At 38.7% G+C, this 18,723-nt stretch overlaps 3 protein-coding genes across 3 annotated transcripts; 2 read left to right on the forward strand and 1 right to left on the reverse strand.

The window, feature by feature from the left end:
- The first annotated feature begins 2,244 nt into the window (after positions 1 to 2,244).
- Positions 2,245 to 5,779, forward strand: LOC122988533 (tyrosinase-like). The gene is made up of 7 exons (XM_044360894.1): positions 2,245 to 3,396; positions 3,497 to 3,707; positions 3,889 to 4,030; positions 4,191 to 4,408; positions 4,516 to 4,626; positions 4,749 to 4,798; positions 4,908 to 5,779. The coding sequence occupies exons 1-7, from the start codon at positions 2,620 to 2,622 to the stop codon at positions 4,983 to 4,985; spliced, it is 1,587 nt and encodes a 528-aa protein (XP_044216829.1). The 5' UTR covers positions 2,245 to 2,619; the 3' UTR covers positions 4,986 to 5,779.
- Positions 5,780 to 11,906: 6,127 nt separating this feature from the next.
- Positions 11,907 to 16,019, forward strand: LOC122982637 (tyrosinase-like). Its single transcript, XM_044352066.1, has 7 exons — positions 11,907 to 12,847; positions 12,946 to 13,150; positions 13,334 to 13,475; positions 13,637 to 13,827; positions 13,940 to 14,044; positions 14,167 to 14,216; positions 14,316 to 16,019. The coding sequence occupies exons 1-7, from the start codon at positions 12,077 to 12,079 to the stop codon at positions 14,358 to 14,360; spliced, it is 1,509 nt and encodes a 502-aa protein (XP_044208001.1). The 5' UTR covers positions 11,907 to 12,076; the 3' UTR covers positions 14,361 to 16,019.
- Positions 15,603 to 18,662, reverse strand: txnl4b (thioredoxin-like 4B). The gene is made up of 3 exons (XM_044352115.1): positions 18,455 to 18,662; positions 18,216 to 18,367; positions 15,603 to 16,415 (listed from the first exon to the last, which is right to left on the reverse strand). Exons 1-3 carry the CDS (start codon positions 18,584 to 18,586, stop codon positions 16,250 to 16,252), a joined length of 450 nt encoding a protein of 149 aa, XP_044208050.1. The 5' UTR covers positions 18,587 to 18,662; the 3' UTR covers positions 15,603 to 16,249.
- Positions 18,663 to 18,723: the final 61 nt, after the last annotated feature.

Genomic DNA, 18,723 nt, shown 5'->3' on the forward strand with positions numbered 1-18,723 from the left:
ATGTATGAAATATATGAAGGTGACAAGTGCAGAAATTGAATGTGACGTGTGCATAAATAATTAAATTATGTAACAGTGAGGGTTGAATGCAATGCACAATGGTAAATCCAGTTTGATGAAATATATGAAAGTGACAAGTGCAGGGATTAAACGAGGAATGTGAAATGTAAAGTCCTGTTTGATAACAGTTAGGGGTGCACGATTCGGGAAATCTCATGATTCGATTTGATTCGATTTCTTGGGGTCACAATTTGATTCACAATCAATTCGCAATTCAAAGCGATTCACGATTCAAAAGCGATTCGATTTGCGATTCAAAATCAGTTCTCAATTCAATACATTCATAGATTTGATTTTCAATGTAAGTCATGGGGGGCAACATCCACAACCCTCCTTCCATGCAAAAATGCATTTAAAAGTTTATTTGAAGCTAATATGAAGCTTCAGCCATCCAAATTAGACAAATCAAGTCAATATCTTTCAAACAATGTCCGTTGAGACACAAAGAGGGAATTTTTTGCTAAAAAGACTAACTGTGGAAGATATCCAGTTTATTTGACTAACTCAGGCAGCTGAAGCCTCATATTAACTTCAGATAAACTTTTAAATACATTTTTACACAAAATGAGAACTGTGGATTTTGTCCCTCGTCACTTACACTGTAAGTGCATTTGGAGGAGATCTTCTAATGGTCAGTATGAACAGAAGGATTGATTAAAGCAATCCAAACCTGTTTCAAAATCTTCATATGGGCACCTGCACCTGACTATTGTTTTAATAAAGACTTGAAAATATGTGAACCTATAAAAAAATACTTTCCATTTAGACTTTCTATTAGTGGCATTTCCCAAAAGTTGGGACATGGGGTTTTCTGTCCATATATATCGAATAGCAGCACTATAAAAAAAACACATCTGATTTGAGTCAGATGTTTCATCTATTCATCCAGACCAGAACAGTAATAGTAGGCTATTATAGCATATAAATGTAACTTCCATCTTAGCTCTTCAAAGAGACAACACTCTACACTCTACAGAGGAGTACATTGAACTAAAAGTTCATGAAATAGAGGTTAACCTAGAGGTGGGGCAGGACTTTGGCTCTTAACGGTTTAACAAATACATTGAATGAATTTTGTACCGTGTCCCCTGTTTGGTCTGCTTGCAGTTTTATTACTTTTATTGGCATTATTGGCACCTTTTATGACAATAACTGTCCATATGAGGAACGAATGGAACAGAGGGGCATCAGCCAGTCTTTAAAGAAAAAATAATGTTAATTTATTAACACGTTGGGTGATTTGACATGCAGGCCAAGGTATTTCCTGTCAAAAAAGAATGTCCTAAAACATGCACATTTGCATTATCTGCATAAATTCATACAAATCAGTGATGGGCCTCTTCTGGTGAGTGCTGTGTGCAACATGTGACACAAACAATGCAGCTACCTAGTTGTGAAAAGGACTGCTATATAGCACCATTAGTAAACAATAACTCTACATGGTACAGCAATCAAAGTTATGTTTGCATTCACATCTTTCCTTCTTCTCTATCTCTGTTTGTCTCTCATACACAAACACAGGGTCCTCCAGGTCAGAACACACACACACACACACACACACACACACACACTGTTGTGGAAAAATAAATAAATCTTCAGGTCACCCAGAACTTAGTATTAAACTCAAAACTAATAAGAGAAAGACTCAAAAATACACTGGAGGCTGGTAGAGTTCAATGTGAATAGGTTTACTGTACATATAAAAAAATACAGAGCAAACTGAGGCCTTTGTCCCGGGACAAAGAAAAACCTGATGCAAAATCATAAAACCTCATATTATATACTTTTCATAACTCCTCATATTGTGGAGCTTATTTTCTAGACTCCACCTCATTTTTAAAATTATGTTCAACCATCTGGTCATTATTTCTGAGTTCATGTGTGACCTTGACACTTTGGTGATAATACAAGTGTGACTTATCTTGGAAATTACTGTCTCAGCATCTTCCACCTTTTTCTCACACTAAAAATGGACCTGGCAGCCTTTAATCATTTTACACAGAAAACCAAATTGCTATACCACAGATTAGCCATCTTGCTAACTCCCTGGGAGCAGTTTCCACCACAACACACACACACACACACACACATACACACACACACACACACACACACACACACACACACACACACACACACACACACACACACATACAAAAACACACAGACACACACAGGACACTGAACTTGGTATGGCCATGTTGACACAGCTGATACAACACAAACTGTACTGAATATATAGCAAGATAGCAAGAGTGTGATGAACCTACTGTCCAGTCATGTGACACACAGTCTTATGTAAGACACAGTGCTGTAATTGTACACCTTCCTGTCTGTCTGTCTTTCTGCCAGCCCGTGTTTCTGTTAAGGAGATTTCAAAGAAGTGCCTTTTGTACCACTTGTTCAAATATTGCAGCATAGACGTCAATGTTTAAGCCTCTTACGACATTTACCCTTTGAAAGAAAGTGACCAATGACAGGTTGAGGGGCTTTCTGTATCATCCTGCTTATCCTGTTTATGGGGACATTGTGCAGAAATTGGTCTCCATCTTGTCCACCATGCTGCTGTCGCTCCAATGGTTTTGGCTAGTCCTCCTGCTATATCTGTGTCCCCAAAGTGTGGAGGCTCAGTTTCCACGACCCTGCACCACACTAGATGCTCTACAGGCCCGGATGTGTTGCCCCCTCTGGAACGGCTCTCCTTGTGGGTTTAGGTCAGGGAGAGGAGTGTGTGCTCCACATCCTGCAAGAGACCTCCCAAAACCAGTGGACTACAGAGTGAATTGGCCTCGTGTTTTCTATGATTCAGTGTGTACATGCTGGGGAAACTATGATGGATTTGACTGTAGTCAATGCCTTCCAGGCTGGAAAGGACCCCAATGTCTGCAAAGGCACCATGTAGAGAGGAAAGAGATAACAGATCTGACTGACGGGGAGAGAGAAACCTTCTTCTCCAGCCTGCAACAGGCAAAACATAGTGTCAGCAGCCGTTACATGATCCTTACAAGCAATGACACAACAGTGGATGAGAACGTTGCATTTATCAACGCAACTGTCTATGATCTGTATGTATGGATGCACTACTATTCAGCTAAAAACTATGCTGGTTCTGCAAACAATGCTGCACACAAGGGCCCTGCTTTTGTATTCTGGCACCGAGTTTTTCTGCTCTTTATTGAGAGAGAGATCAGGGAGCTCACTGGGAACCAAGATTTCTTCATCCCATATTGGGACTGGACCAGAACCAACCACTGCAACATCTGCACCAACAAGTACTTCGGGGGAGTTGGCCCAGGTGGTCGTATAGACAGCGCTTCCCCTTTCTCAAAGTGGAAGGTGAGGTGTTACAGCTTCAAATGGCCATTCATTAATTCCCACTTTTTTTCAAACCCCTGTGCTTTCTCTTCTATAACTGGTGTCTTTCTTTACTTCGCAGACCATATGTCCATTTCAGGAAAGTCTTCATATAATCTGCATCCACACTGATGCCTCTGATCCTCCACATCTGATACGCAACCCCGGAAAGGATCCTGTGTATGATACACTGCCAACTGCTGAAGATGTTGAGGACACATTGGCATCAAAACATTTTGACAGCCCCCCATTTGACAGAACATCTAAGAACAGCTTCCGAAGCAAGCTAGAAGGTAACTCAAAATGCTCATCATCTAAATCACATTTCTTATTAAGTTAACTCTTTATTCAGATCTCTGCAGCCAGAACTTTAATAATTTGTTATTTGTTAAGCAATCGACTAGTCAAATTAACAAAAACTGGTAGCAAGGAAACTGAAAAACAAGTTTAAATATGTTTCTCTGGCCACCCCAGGTTTTGATGTTCCCAAAGATTCCCGACACCTGAGCGACTCCATGCACAACCTGGTTCACAGATACTTAAATGGCACAATGACTCTGGTCCCTACTGCAGCCAATGACCCCATATTCATGGTGCATCACAGCTTCGTTGACAAGTAGGTCATGCATCTAACACTACTCATTCATTCTTCATGAAAATTCCCATCCATCATTTAAAACAAAGAATTTAAGGTGATCTCAGTGTGCATTGATTAGAGTTTACTGCAAACAACTTGGCTTTTAAAGTATTCTTTGTGCTGTGTCAACTGGCATCAGGCTTTTCGAGATGTGGTTGCAGAACCACAGTGACGCAACCTACCCTGAAGATGACCTGGTCCATCCAGCCCAGAGAGGGCAGGCCAACATGGCTCCTTTCTTCCCGCTCCGCACCAATGACTATTACTCGGGCAGGGACACCCAGACCCTGGGTTACAGCTACAAGGAACACAGCCTCCGTCGCACTGGAGATGGGACCAGCATAAGACAGGCTGCAGGTAGAGATGATCGTAAAAACTGATGTCAGAACAATTAATATCTCATTATAATTCATTTTTTTAGATGAGGGAATGCTGAATATGAACAACGTGTCTGTTATTTTTAGGGTTTCTAGAGGAATCTACAACCGGTGGGGTCCAGTGGCAGTGGCCTGTTCTGGGTGTGTTTGCTACTGTGTTGGTCTTTATTAGTTTGGGAGCTGCTATTAAATACAAAGGTAAGAATTAATATGAATTGTGAAATAAAAGATTTAAAGTCTTTTGAGAGAGCTTTTGATGTATATACTGTATATCCAGTATGGATAGATATATATTGTCCTATCACATCATTTCTATTTAGAAAAAATATGGCAAAGGAAAAACACAGAGACAGAGGAGAATCAGTCAGAGGTGAGCCTTCACTTTTTTAACATTGAACCTATTTTTGATCACTCAAAGATGAGGTGGACACTAAATATTACTCCTGACTTACTCCCATGTCTTTGTCTTTTCAATACAGGTTGATTACAGGACCAACTCTCTGTATACTGTCTGGATGGAAGAGAGAAATAAGCACACTGACAACATATCATCATAACCAGCTGACGTCACCTCCTCTGAGAATATTTCAGCAGACGCAACAATCAGGCAACTGTGAATGTGGAAATATACCTTTAGACTAAGAAAGGTGGAGAGTGAATCCGCTGAGAAGCGCACGGGAATCTTAAGAATAGGACACTAATAAATGCAAGCTCATTTATATCAGCATAGACACAGATTTGAATAGACTCAGTGTTCAATCATATGGTGAACTGTACAGAAATTACACTATTTTTTGTTTTTCAAACACACAGCTAAAACTAATGCACTCTAATACAACAGTTCTGCAATAAACCCTACCTCTATGAAGACCATAATAGTCAGTTAATGTTGAAACTGTTTTAAAAAGATGTTGATTTAGCTTCATGGTCATTTTGGCTGTAGTTTGTGATGCTGTTGAACTACATTAAGTTATATTGAGAATGTTGAGTCTACTTTCACTGACAAAAAGATTTCATTGACATATGTATCATATCATATCATGTTTGTGTGACAGGGCAAGTTAATAATTGTAAACACAATCTAGACATGGCTGTTACTCTATACATGCAGAATGTAAAATAAAAAAGTTTATTATAACAACACAGCATGTATTTTGGATAAATTTATTGTATCTCTCTGCTGATGTACAACTGTTTTCCATGGGAACCATCACAATGACTCAACATTTTCACAAGAAAAAAACCCCAAAACATCAGAATAGAGTTATAGAACCTCAGTTATCAAAACTCACATCATGTCTATCAAACATAAACTAAAGAAATTGTTTGCATACTATTCTCAGATGTGATTCTGTGTTTTATACACTTTGGGGGGCACCTATGCCCCTGAGGTCTAGACAGCACCAGACCTTTCCCTCCAGCAGATGGCAGTATAGCATTACTGGAATGGACAAGTAGAGGTAACTGTTGCAGTGTGTCCTGCATAATAGTGGATCATTGGTTTTGAAAATTTCTTTCATAAATAAATTTGACTGTAATCAATTTGTTATTACATTAAAAATGTTTTACTCATCATGTGTTGTGTTTGACCACCAATGTTGTAATATAATTACACTCTATTCACTCTATTTTCATAAAGCAATACTAAGAATATACACAACTTCTGCAAGTTGACAGGAATTTGCCTGACAAAGCTATGAAGAGAAATGATATAAACCTTATCAGTCCATGCCAGGTTGAAACCCTTTTTGTTTATAAGTAAACAAAAATTATTAAATTACCTCCTTGGTGCAGGTACTTAAAACTGAAAATCCAAATATAATACAATTGCTAATTTCCTGTTTAAAAAATGTAATCAGTAACCTATCACAATATTAATGTAACGAACTTGATCACTTTACGTTACTTTTGGATTACTTTAATACCAAATCTGCAATTAAAGACAAATAAGATGACTTTTACTTAATTCTGTCAGACAACAGAACAATCAATGGCTGTTTAAATGCAGGTTCGGAGCAAGTGTGTATTTCACTGTTCAGCCAGCAGATGGCAGCAGAGATATATTTATTTTAAACCAGCGCTAAGCAAATGAACCGAACTGTGACTATACGGGGCACGTCCTCTCATGCTGTTTCTACAATATTAGTTACTATCAGTGAGACAGTGGTGCAGCGCTCTGCTTCTTTATTTTTTAGTTTAAAGATCTTTATTGAATTTCACAATAACATAATTACAAATACTGTCAAGAACTGAACAACGGCTCGGACTCAAAATGCAGACTAACACAGTGTGCAAGTTCAAAAAAACAGTCCTTTAATTGCAGCAGGGTCGGTACACAGGTGATTAGTCAGTTCAAGAAGATAATCCAAATCCGTAGGCAAAAGGCGAGGTCAGAGACAAAACAGGTGAGGAACTATAAGGCTTACTATGGAAAAAGGCTGGAACGCTGACACTGAAGAACCAGACGAACTGGCACAGAAGGAAGGGAACACTAAGACTATATACACTGGGGGAGGGAAGAAAACGAAACACAGGTGCAACACATCAGGGCAGGGCAGGTAATTACACGGGAGGGATCTCACACACGAGGGCAGGAAGTGAAGGACTTGGACCGAGACAAGAGGTGAGTATCAAAATAAAACAGGAAGTACAAGACAAGGAACACTGGGAGAAACAAAAAGATAACTCAGCTTTCCAGCCGGGGCATAACAAATACAATAGCCTATATCAAACAAAGTACAACCAGTGCCAAAGTGCAAACCTTTGCCTTCTTAATTGCTAAACAACAACAACAACAACAAAACTCAATAAATAGTTATAAAGTGCTGTGTGATAAAGTGTAGAGAGTTCAGTGGATATTCTCGGCAGGCATGGTGGTTGTGCCAGCTGCGCTGCAGCTTTCATGGTGAGAGCGCAAGCAAGCACAAGTGCTTGGGGGGGTGGAAATACTGCATTTGTGTGTCTATAAGTAAACAGCAATGCAAAAGTAATGTGTTTTCCTGCTTCCTTGGCCTCATCTATGAGTTTTGCTTGCTCCATCTTCCACTGGTAAAGGATGGTTAGCTGGAGGTAGTTACTTTGGTAGTGAAAGTGTGTCCTTGCACAAATAGACTGGAGCCGGAATGATGATGTAAACAACAAGAAAAACACAATCACTATACCAACATGTTGAGGTGCCACCATAGCTACGTCATAATCAATTCCACAATAATGAAGCACAAATAAAAACAGAAGCAATTATTTACGTTAACTGAACAGAGTCCACTCTTAGACAATTGGTGTGGTCCAAACTGATGTTTTGGGATATTTTTCAATTTAGGGATGAGTTGGCAACATCAGATCATATTTTTGCAACCCAAGCCGGTTGAAGAGAGATGACAACTAGCACCATGCCGATTACACTCAGTGAAAATCAACCACTAAAGAGGGTGACGCTGTGCAGTAGGCTACGCCATAGAGACATGCAGAAGCCAGAGACACCAACAGCATGGCTATGGTGGCATTTAATTATAAACTGACTTTACACCTCAACATACCTTGTGGACTTGAGTGAATGATGCACCATTGAAAGCCACTGCAGCTGATAGCTGCTCATTAATGCAGCAACATTTAGTGGAGGTTGCCTGACAAGCATATGCATTTTCATGAATATCAGACGTTGCACAAAGGAGTTAATGTCACTTCCTGTGTCTACTATGTTGCGCTCGAGAAAACCCACTAATTATACATCATGTTGCTGTGTATCTAGTGTAGACCACACATGTAAATTTCATGTAAATTGGATGATGTTTGTCACATAAGGCTGACTTCCTGCTGTCAGTAGGTATGACTATAACAAAAAGATGGACTTTGGCACTAAAAAGATGGTAACGTTGAAAGATATCTACTTGATTTGACTCATTTGGATGCTTCATTTTGAAGCTTCATATTAGCTTCAGATAAACTTTTAAATACTTTTTGCACAGAAGGACTGTGGATTTTGGCCCCCATCACTTACATTGTAAGTGCATTATGAAGGGATCTTCTGATGGCCATTATGAACAGGAGGAATGATTAAAGCCAGAAAAACCTATTTCAGTGTTCATTTGGGAACCTGACTGATGTTTTAAGACAGACTTGAAAAATTGTGAACCTGTCTTTTAAGGTCAGTGAAAGATTGTGGTTTCATCTCTCACCTAAAGCACACACTCACACAACACATTCCATTCTTCACATGACTGGGCAGGTCATAACTGTGAAAATCGCAAGGTACATTTACAAACAAAAACATCAACAAGCCCTGGGTGTTACGCTAGTATTTTCATTGCCAGGGACCGTTGGGCTCCTGTTACTGAAAGTGTGTGTGTGTGCATGTATGTGTGTGTGTGTTTCCAATGCTATGGCACAACTGCTGTACTGCTTCATTAACTGCAAGAATACAGGACAATTTTTCTGTCAGATAGAAAGATCTGACAGAAAGATATTCCTGTGGAAACTTCCACCGCTAAATGTGCCACGTGCCAGTAGTTTTCCACCATATACGGTTACACAGTTAAACTGATATCCTTTCATATATGGTAGTGCACTAAATTTTACTTGACTACAGGTATGCTATTCTACATTGTGTTTGTTATACCTTTCTAAATTGAAAACAGTGAAACAAAATTTGGGAGGTAAAGCAGCTTCAAGTATGAATTGATGGTTATTATTAATGTTCGAGCTTTTAAGATTTTGCAAGGTCAACCTAACAAAATAATTGCATTGTCCTGCAGTAGTAGTAGTAACACTGACCTGTAAAATGTATATAAAATTGCAAAATAAATGTCTTAAGTTGATTTTACTTGTGTCTTTGTTTGAATCTAACCTTTTTATTTTGTAGGTTTGTCATGTGTTAACAGAAAAAAAACTGTGAAAAGGTCAAATTTTGCAGTGTTTTTCAATGTTATTTTAAGTGTAAATTTAGAGTAAATTACTGGCTACTGATTTGCATTACTTTTACAGAATACACTAATAATACAACAGTTTACTGGTATATCACAGTAATCTGGTGGACATTTTTACTGTGAAATCACAGTTCAATACAGTAACTCCATGGCAACATACTGCTATATCACAGTAATTTGATGGCACAGCAGACTGTGAAGCCACAGTATACAACTGTCATTTTACAATAATATGCCGTGAAAATGTCACAGTAACTTACTGTGAAAGTAATGCAACTAGTAGCCAGTAATTTCTAGCCCGGCACTTCATTTTATGTGGCCTGCAACATGTGTTGGTATGTAGGCCCTACGTGTATTAATGTGTGGGTATAGGTCATCTCAGGTGTTCAGGATTTACCAGCTCCAAATTGAATTTGATTTTGAGTCTAAAATCTGTGAGAACGTTTATATCATACATGCTTAACAAGCGGACTGTGGTCCGGATCCAGATGAATAGCAATTTAATCTGAACAGGGAACAAAATTTAACCGCAACCTGACACGGACTGCTTTTGAGAGACACATCACTATCACGTCACCTCAGCTGTCATCATTCAGCTGCAACTAGTCGCCACAGTTAGCGAGGTTGTTTGATGAATGTAGGAGCTCCGGTTGATAAAATGAAATGTCTTGTTCAAAACTAGCCGATACAAAAAAGAAAAGAAGAGGTTGACAATGAAAAACATGCATTTAAGTATGACTGGTGTGAGAAATACATGCTCATTTTGCCTGAGTGAAGTATGAAACCATTGCGCTTGAATTGCAATCAAACAGTGGCCAAAATGAAGTGGTAACACAAAACGCAACATGTAGTCCATGAGCCAGGCCAGAATTTGGTACCACCTAAGGTGGCAAAATCTTCTTGGTACCAGTTTGTTTGTAGGATCCATATAAGCTCTTTGAAACATGGTAACCATTTCAAATGAGTAGTTTTACTAATTTTTTGGGGCACTCATTGTTTTTTGCCATTATCACCCTACAGTATCTGCACAGTAGGTTTGTGTGCAGCCTATTGTAAGATCTTATGCACCAATATGCAATAATTAAGTCTGAATCACACATAAAATTACACATGCATAGAGTATAACATATATTCAAAGAATATAAACAGGTTCTATGAGTATTTTTTCAGCAACATGTCCTTTTTGGGGGGGATTCACATCTTTAATGTGAAGTAGAGATCTTCACACTAAAGATGTCCTGGTTCATCCACTTGGTCCATTGCCTTGGGCATGCTCCAATCCAGATTGCTCATTGCAGAAAATGAACAGGCTGCCCTTGCAAGAGAGTTAGAGAAATCAGCATCAGCAGTTGAAGATATTGGAGAACACTCTGCATGCATCATTGATGGAATGAAGCTTGTTCAGGAACCGAAAGGTGATGGCAAGACTTTTGGAGAGATTGCTGGTTCTGTGCTGAACCCAGCGTTGCACGAAGGAGGAAATGATTAAAGCCAGAAAAACCTATTTCAGTGCTCATTTGGGAACCTGACTGATGTTTTAAGACGGACTTGAAAAATTGTGAACCTGTCTTTTAAGGTCAGTGAAAGATTGTGGTTTCATGATGTCTCACCTAAAGCACACACTCACACAACACATAACACACTTAAAGTGTAACCACTATGGCAATGAGGGCCATTCCATTCTTCACATGACTGGGCAGGTCATAACTGTGAAAATCCCAAGGTACATTTACAAACAAAAACATCAACAAGCCCTGGGTGTAACGCTAGTATTTTCATTGCCAGGGACCGTTGGGCTCCAGTTACTGAAAGAATGTGTGGTTGTGCATGTGTGTGTGTGTGTGTGTGTGTGTGTGTTTCCAATGCTATGGCACAACTGCTCTGCCGCTTCATTGACTGCAAGGACACTGCTGAAAAAGATTGTCAGTGTCATCTCAATGAGGCTTTCTATGTTAAATAGAGGTTAAGTAAAAATGAATTAATTTATAAAAACAACAATAATGATGTCTTTAAATGGTAAATGTCATGACTGTTTCATGGTCAGACCAACTTTTATCCAACTTTTTGCCAACATAATTTTATAGTGTGAGTGTTTGAAACATTGGAAATGATCTGAAAATGACTAATTTCGACAATATTTTCATTAATTTCTTTCTATTGTTACTGTTATCAAAATTATATTCACACAGAACCCAGTGGTAGTGGTAAATTAAAATAAATCAATAACTACAGGAGTAAATATTTACATATTTACTACAAGATCGTGCATGGTGGCTATATAAAAAAAAATCTGAACTGTGTTCCAGATGAGATTTGATCCTGTGCTCGCATGAGACGAGAGCAAGAGGTTACTTCCAGTCATGAAAACCCTCTACACCTATCTGTCCAAACCCAGCTTAACAATGGTAAGATGACAGAAGGTGAAGAGCCACAAGCCAAAGGGGGCAATACTTACTGTAAACTCACAGTCAAATATTTTACAGTGCAGTGATGTAACACACAGTCTTGTGTAAATGCTGTAATTGTACACCTTCCTGTCTGTCTATCTGTTAAGGAGGTTTCACAGAAGTGCCTACGCACCACTTATTTAAATATTGCAGCATAAAAATCTACTACGACATTTACCCTTTAAAAGGAAGCAGCCAGTGACAGGCTGGTGGGTTTTCTATATCATCCAGCTGGTTTATTGCAAGTTTGTACAGAAATTGGTCTCCATCTCCTCCAACATGCTGCTGTCACTCCAGTGGTTTTGGCCAGTCCTCCTGCTATATCTGAGTCTCCAAAGTGTGGAGGCTCAGTTTCCACGATCCTGTACCACACCAGATGCTCTGAAGACACGGAAATGTTGCCCCCCCTGGAACGGCTCTCCTTGTGGGTTTAGGTCAGGGAGAGGAGAGTGTGAACTACTTATTATAAGAGACCTCCAAGTGGACTACAGAGTAAATTGGCCTCGTGTTTTCTATGATTGGGTGTGTAAATGCAAGAAAAACTATGATGGATTTGACTGTAGTCAATGCCTTCCAGGCTGGAAAGGACCCCAATGTCAGCAAAGGCACCATGTAGAGAGGAAAGAGATAACAGATCTGACTGACGGGGAGAGAGAAACCTTCTTCTCTAGCCTGCAACAGGCAAAACATAGTGTCAGCAAACATTACATGATCCTTACAAGCAATGACACAACAGTGGACGGGAACTACGCATTTCACAATGCAACTGTCTATGATCTGTATGTATGGATGCACTACTATGCAGCTAAAAGCTATCCTGGTACTCATGACAATGCTGCACACAAGGGCCCTGCTTTTCCCTTCTGGCACCGAGTTTTCCTGCTCTTTATTGAGAGAGAGATCAGGGAGCTCACTGGGAACCAAGATTTCTTCATCCCATATTGGGACTGGACCAGAACCAACCACTGCAACATCTGCACCAACAAGTACTTCGGGGGAGTTGGCCCAGGTGGTCGTATAGACAGCGCTTCTCCTTTCTCAAAGTGGAAGGTGAGGTGTTACAGCTTCAAATGGCCATTCATTTGTTCCCACTCTTTTTCAACCCCCTGTGCTTTCTCTTCTATAACTTGTCCTTCTTTACTCCGCAGACCATATGTCCATTTAAGGAAGATCGTAGTATAATCTGCATTCCCTCTAATACTATTGAGCCTGTGATACGCAACCCTGGAAAGGATCCTATGTTCAATACGCTGCCATCTGCAGAGGATGTTGAAGATATATTGGCATCACAACATTTTGACAGCTTCCCATATGACAAAACATCTAGGAACAGCTTCCGAAACAAGCTAGAAGGTAAGTCAAAATGCTTATCACCTAAATCACATTTCTTATTAGTACCAGTTAACTCTTTATTCAGATCTCTGCAGCCAGAACTTTAATAATTTGTTATTTGTTAAGCAATCGACTAGTCAATTTAACAAAAATTGAGGCAAGGAAATAGAAAAGAGTTTAAATATGTTTCTCTGGCCACCCCAGGTTTTGATATTCCCAAAGATTCCCGACACCTGAATGCCTCCATGCACAACCTGGTTCATGATTACTTTTATGGCACAATGTCTCTGGTCCCTACTGCAGCCAATGACCCCATATTCATGTTGCATCACAGCTTCGTTGACAAGTAGGTCATGCGTCTATCACTATTTATTCATTCTTAATAAAAATTCCCATCCATCATTGAAAAAAAAAGAATTTGAGGTGATCTCAGTGTGCATTAATTAGAGTTTACTGCAAACAACTTGGCTTTTAAAGTATTCTTTGTGCTGTGTCAATTGGCATCAGGATTATTGAGAAGTGGTTGCAGGACCACGAGGATGCAACCTACCCTGATAGTGACCACGTCCAACCACCCCAGAGAGCGAAGGCCAACATGGCTCCTTTCTTCCCGCTCCGCACCAACGACTATTACTGGGGCAGGGACACCCAGAGCCTGGGTTACAGCTACAAGGAATACAGTTTCTTTAACACTGAAGGTGGGGCCCGCATAAAAGATGACTGTACATTAGAACAATTAATATCTCATTACAATTCATTTTTTTTAGATGAGGGGATGCTGAATATGAACAATGTATCCCTTATTTTTAGGGTTTCTAAAGAAATTTACAGGAATCTACTGGAAGTGGCTTGTTCTGGGTGTGTGTGCTACTGTGCTGGTCTGTATTATTTTAGGAGTTATCATTAAATGCAAAGGTAAGAATTAATATGAATTGTGAAATAAAAGATTTAAAGTCTTTTGAGAGAGCTTTTGATGTATATACTGTATATCCAGTATGGATAGATATATATTGTCCTATCATATTATTTCTATTTAGACAAAATATGTCGAAGGCAAAACACAGGGACAGAGGTGGATCAGTCAGAGGTGAGCCTTCACTTTTTTAACATTAAGCCTATTTTTGATGACTCAGAGATGAGGTGGACACTAAATATTACTCCTGACTTACTCCCATGTTCATTACAGGAACACCAACTCTCTGCCCTCTGTCTGGATGAAAGAGAGAATTGACCACACTGACAACTCACCATCATTACCAGCCGACATCACCTATTGTGAGAATATTTCACGAGACGCAACAATCAGTCAACTGCAAATATGGAAATACACCTTTAGACTCAGAAAGGTGGAGAGTGGATCAGCTGAGAAACATACGAAAATCTTAAGTATAGGACACCAATAAATGAAAGCTCATATCAGCATACAGGGGTTATTATCATTATTAGTCATATTTATATTATTATCATTGTTGTTGTTATTATTATTGTTGTGCTTCTCCGTGTCTCTCTCTCCTCTCTCCTTCCTTCTTTCTCTCTCAACCCAACCGGTAAAAACAGATGGCCGCCCACCTAGAGCCCGGTTCTGCGCGAGGGGGACTGCATGTCAGATTTATGTTCAGTGTCAAAATCAGTCCATGTTACGCCTGAGACACACTGCCTACCTGTACAGTGCGTGTGCGTCAACTGATAGAGTTGACTTTTACAATGGCCATCAATAATAGAATGTTTCATATCATTTCACTACAAATCTTATTTACATTTAGTTTAGACAGGAAAAGGTTAGGAAGCGTGTGCTCAATTGTGAAAAATATGAGGTGAAAGCGGTATGGTGGGGTTTGGTTGGGGCTACTTCTGTGTCAGCCACATGCACTCCTCACACAGGCAGGTTTTTTTATTATTATTTATTTCATTGATTATATGAATCATTCCGCCATTTAAATCCCCGTTGTCACCGCTCCAACTGAAGAAAATCCCTCCAGAGGACAACCAGTTCCCCAAACGAGCCAAAAACAATCCGACTCCGACAAACAAACCTCCAAACTAACTGTCAGGAGGGAAACTGACAAAAAATAAAGAAAAAAACAAAACCAACAGTCCAACTGGAAGCATGTAAAACAACAGGCAGGAGTCCTGGTTTGAACTAATATCACAGGAAACGAGTAGGAGTCGAGAAACGCTCTGTGTGTCAACGACTTTTTACACTGGAGCTCCCAGCCAGGGAGGCTTCCTGCCCCGGCGTGCACCGCGCAGGCTGACCCGCAGTGGTGACATTTTATTTTTTATGTATGTGACAGATGTGTTGAATAATAATAATAATAATAATAATAATAATAATAATAATAATAATAATAATCCAGACATGGCTTACTACTCTATACTTGCAGAACGTGTCAGTTCCCATTAAAAGTTAAAAAAAAACAACACCTACTGTAAATAGAGGTTAAAGAGAGATCAGGAGAAAACTGCTGCAAGATAAAATATAAAAGTTTATTATAACACAGCATGTATTTTGGATAAATTCATTGTATCTCTCTGCTGACATACAACTGTTTTCCATGGGAAACATCACAATGACTCTAAACATTTTCACAAGAAAACAACCCCAAAACAGAATAAAGTTGCAGAACCTTAGTTATCAAAACTCACATAATGTCTATCAAACATAAACTAAACTGTTTGAAATTATGGAGAGAAAAAAATGTTAATAAAATTGACAATATAAACTACAACAAAGTGTTACAAAGCCCATTAGATTTTGTGTATCTGTCATATCGTCACAAAGTTTTAGTATAAAATTTGCATTTATTTCAGTCTTTCCAACCTGTTAACTCTCCCCCATGATACTCCCTGGAGGTTTGGTAGACAGCACTCTTCTGTACAGACATTCTTTAAACACAGCAAGACGTAAACAAAGTAAAGGGCAATGTACTGTTCTGTACTGTCTGTATGTACATATGTACACATTTATTAAAGTCTCCTAATCTGAAACACTTTATTACAAGAGTTTCTGACAAGCTGTAACGTAAAAACTTCAGTTGCTTAGTTGCTGAAAGTCGAGCAATTTTTTCTATTAGTAAAAGATGAATTATGATCAGCAGTTAAATAGTGGAGATGCTCATGCTAAATTCCATGGTAAAGGAGATCATATTTGGGAATATTTTGAGGGTCTATGGGACTCTGGACAATCATCTTCCCCCGCATGGCTCCCCTGTATATGACCTCAATCAGATCCATGAAGTCTTGTTTGGTTTTGAAGCTGCCGACAAACTTGGTGTGATCTGGTGAGCTGAAAGAAAAGAAAAAAAATAAACACAATTATCAGCAAATTAAATTGTTTTCTGTCATGTATAGAGGGTCTTCCAACATTTATTTTTTCATTATGGTTTTTTTAATGCAATGTGTATGTCTGTGGTAGTGTATAATGTATGTCTGTGTAAGTGTTGATTTCCATGTTTCATGCTGTTTTAGCAAAAACAACAGTATATCTCGATAAACAGATCAGTTGATCAACAGCAAATTAATAAGAAACAATTCTGATGATCAGTTAATTGTAAGTCATTTAAACAAGTTTTCTCATGTGAATATTTTCTGCTTTTAGGGCTGCAACCAACAATTATTTTCAAATATAATAAATTATTGATACAATTATGATAAACCACTTTGTACTCAATAGTTAATACTAAGGCTGCAACTAACATTTTTTTCCATCGTCAATTAATCTGACGATTATTTTCTTGATTAATCGATTAGTTGCTTAGTCTATAAAATGGTGAAAAATGTCAATCACTGTTTCTGAAAGCACAAGGTGAAACCTCAAATTCCAAAGACATTCAGTTTACTATCACAGAGGATAGTGCTGCTTTTACACATGTGTTTACCTTTAGGTTTTGAACTGTTGCTCGGATAAAACAAGCAATGTGAAACTGTCACTGTTTCCAAACACTTTGTTAGATCAAAGACGATTAGCTAACTGAGAAAAATTAGCAGATTAATCGATAATCAAAATAACTGTATGAAAGCCTGAGCTGCAGCCCCCCTTAATTGGTAATTGAGCCAGAGCCAATCAGTGACTACTACACATAGTGGTCAGTTGCTTCAGCTGAATTGTGTGCATGAATGACACAACTGTTGGTAGAGCTGGGCGATATGGACAAAATCAAATATCACATATTTTTTACTAGATACCTCGATATCAATATTAAGACAATATTGTAGGGATGACTATTGGTGCTTTCACAAAAGATTTACACAATGGGATTTTTGATAAATAATCATCAATAATGTGGATATAATGACTAAGTGGGTAAAAGCAAATAATAGAGCAGCTAGAACAGTCTAGTAAGTTCAGAAAATGACATCGCTTTACTGTAATGCAGCTTTTAAAACCAGGAAAAGACAACATTTATGCCATATCACAATATTGATATCCAAAATCTAAGATGACATATAGTCTCATATAATGATGTTGATATAATATCAATATATTGTCCAGTACCAACTGTAAGTACTCACTACCTTTAGACTTATTATTTGAAGAATTCACTTGTTTATTTTGGGTGTTTGTTAAAGGTTGTTTGCCTGACCACCATTTATGACCATGTGCCAGCTTTATTGCCTTGTTGCACATGCTTTCTCTTGCATGTCTTCTAATGTCTATGGACTGTTCTGTAACTATGATGAGTACTAGAGTTAATTCACAGTATGGCAGAATTGTATTTGAAACTGTTATTTAATTTGTTAACAAGTCAGTCAACTAATAATTATTTTGCGGGTTTATTTGGAGATGCATTTTGCCAATTTAGTTGTTAACCTGTAAGTGAGCTTATTACAACACTTCAGTGATTCCTGTTATATGTATATTGTTTATTTTCTATTATTGAAGATCTCACCTCCTTTATAGAAGGGAAATGTAACTTATTGTGACATCCTAAATAAAAATCCTTTCCCTGTCTCTTTGACTGGAGTTACTCCATGGTATTGCCAACCCAGATAAGTATTTCCTGAGGTCATCTCCTCAACTATAACTGTTAATTGCAGCCCTTCTGAATCATTGATCATAGCTGACAAACAGGACAAATAAACTCACCCATAATCCACCTTCATGTGCTGCCCGTTGAAGAAGAAAACAGTGGAGGGGATGTAACTGATGTCAAAGTATCTGGTGTAGATGGGAGCTTTATCCACATCGACGATGTAGATCGCGGCCATGTTGCTCAAGTCATGGGCGGTTTTTGACAGCTAGAAAAAAAGGACAGAAACGTCGATTTAGCGACAGCAAAGCAACTTTTAGCAGCAGCTTGGCAGCTAATGTTACAGTCTGCTTACAATCTCATCGAGTTGGAGACAAACCGAGTCTTCGTCTCTTCCAAACCTCAAAACTACGACTTTTTCTGCTACGCCTTTGATGACTTCATCTATGTCTTTTTTGCACGTTAATTTAGGCAAAAACAAACTCATTTTCCAAGGCTTTAAAAAACTAACTAGCTTCTGTTGACAGCTCAGGAGGAAACTACGTCATCATTGCTGTACAGCGCTATAAAACACCCGTCTGGAAACAAATAACCAACTAGTAAAGAAGTGATTATTATACATTA

This window comes from Thunnus albacares, chromosome 1 (assembly GCF_914725855.1).
Source record: "Thunnus albacares chromosome 1, fThuAlb1.1, whole genome shotgun sequence".
Taxonomy (NCBI): domain Eukaryota; kingdom Metazoa; phylum Chordata; class Actinopteri; order Scombriformes; family Scombridae; genus Thunnus; species Thunnus albacares.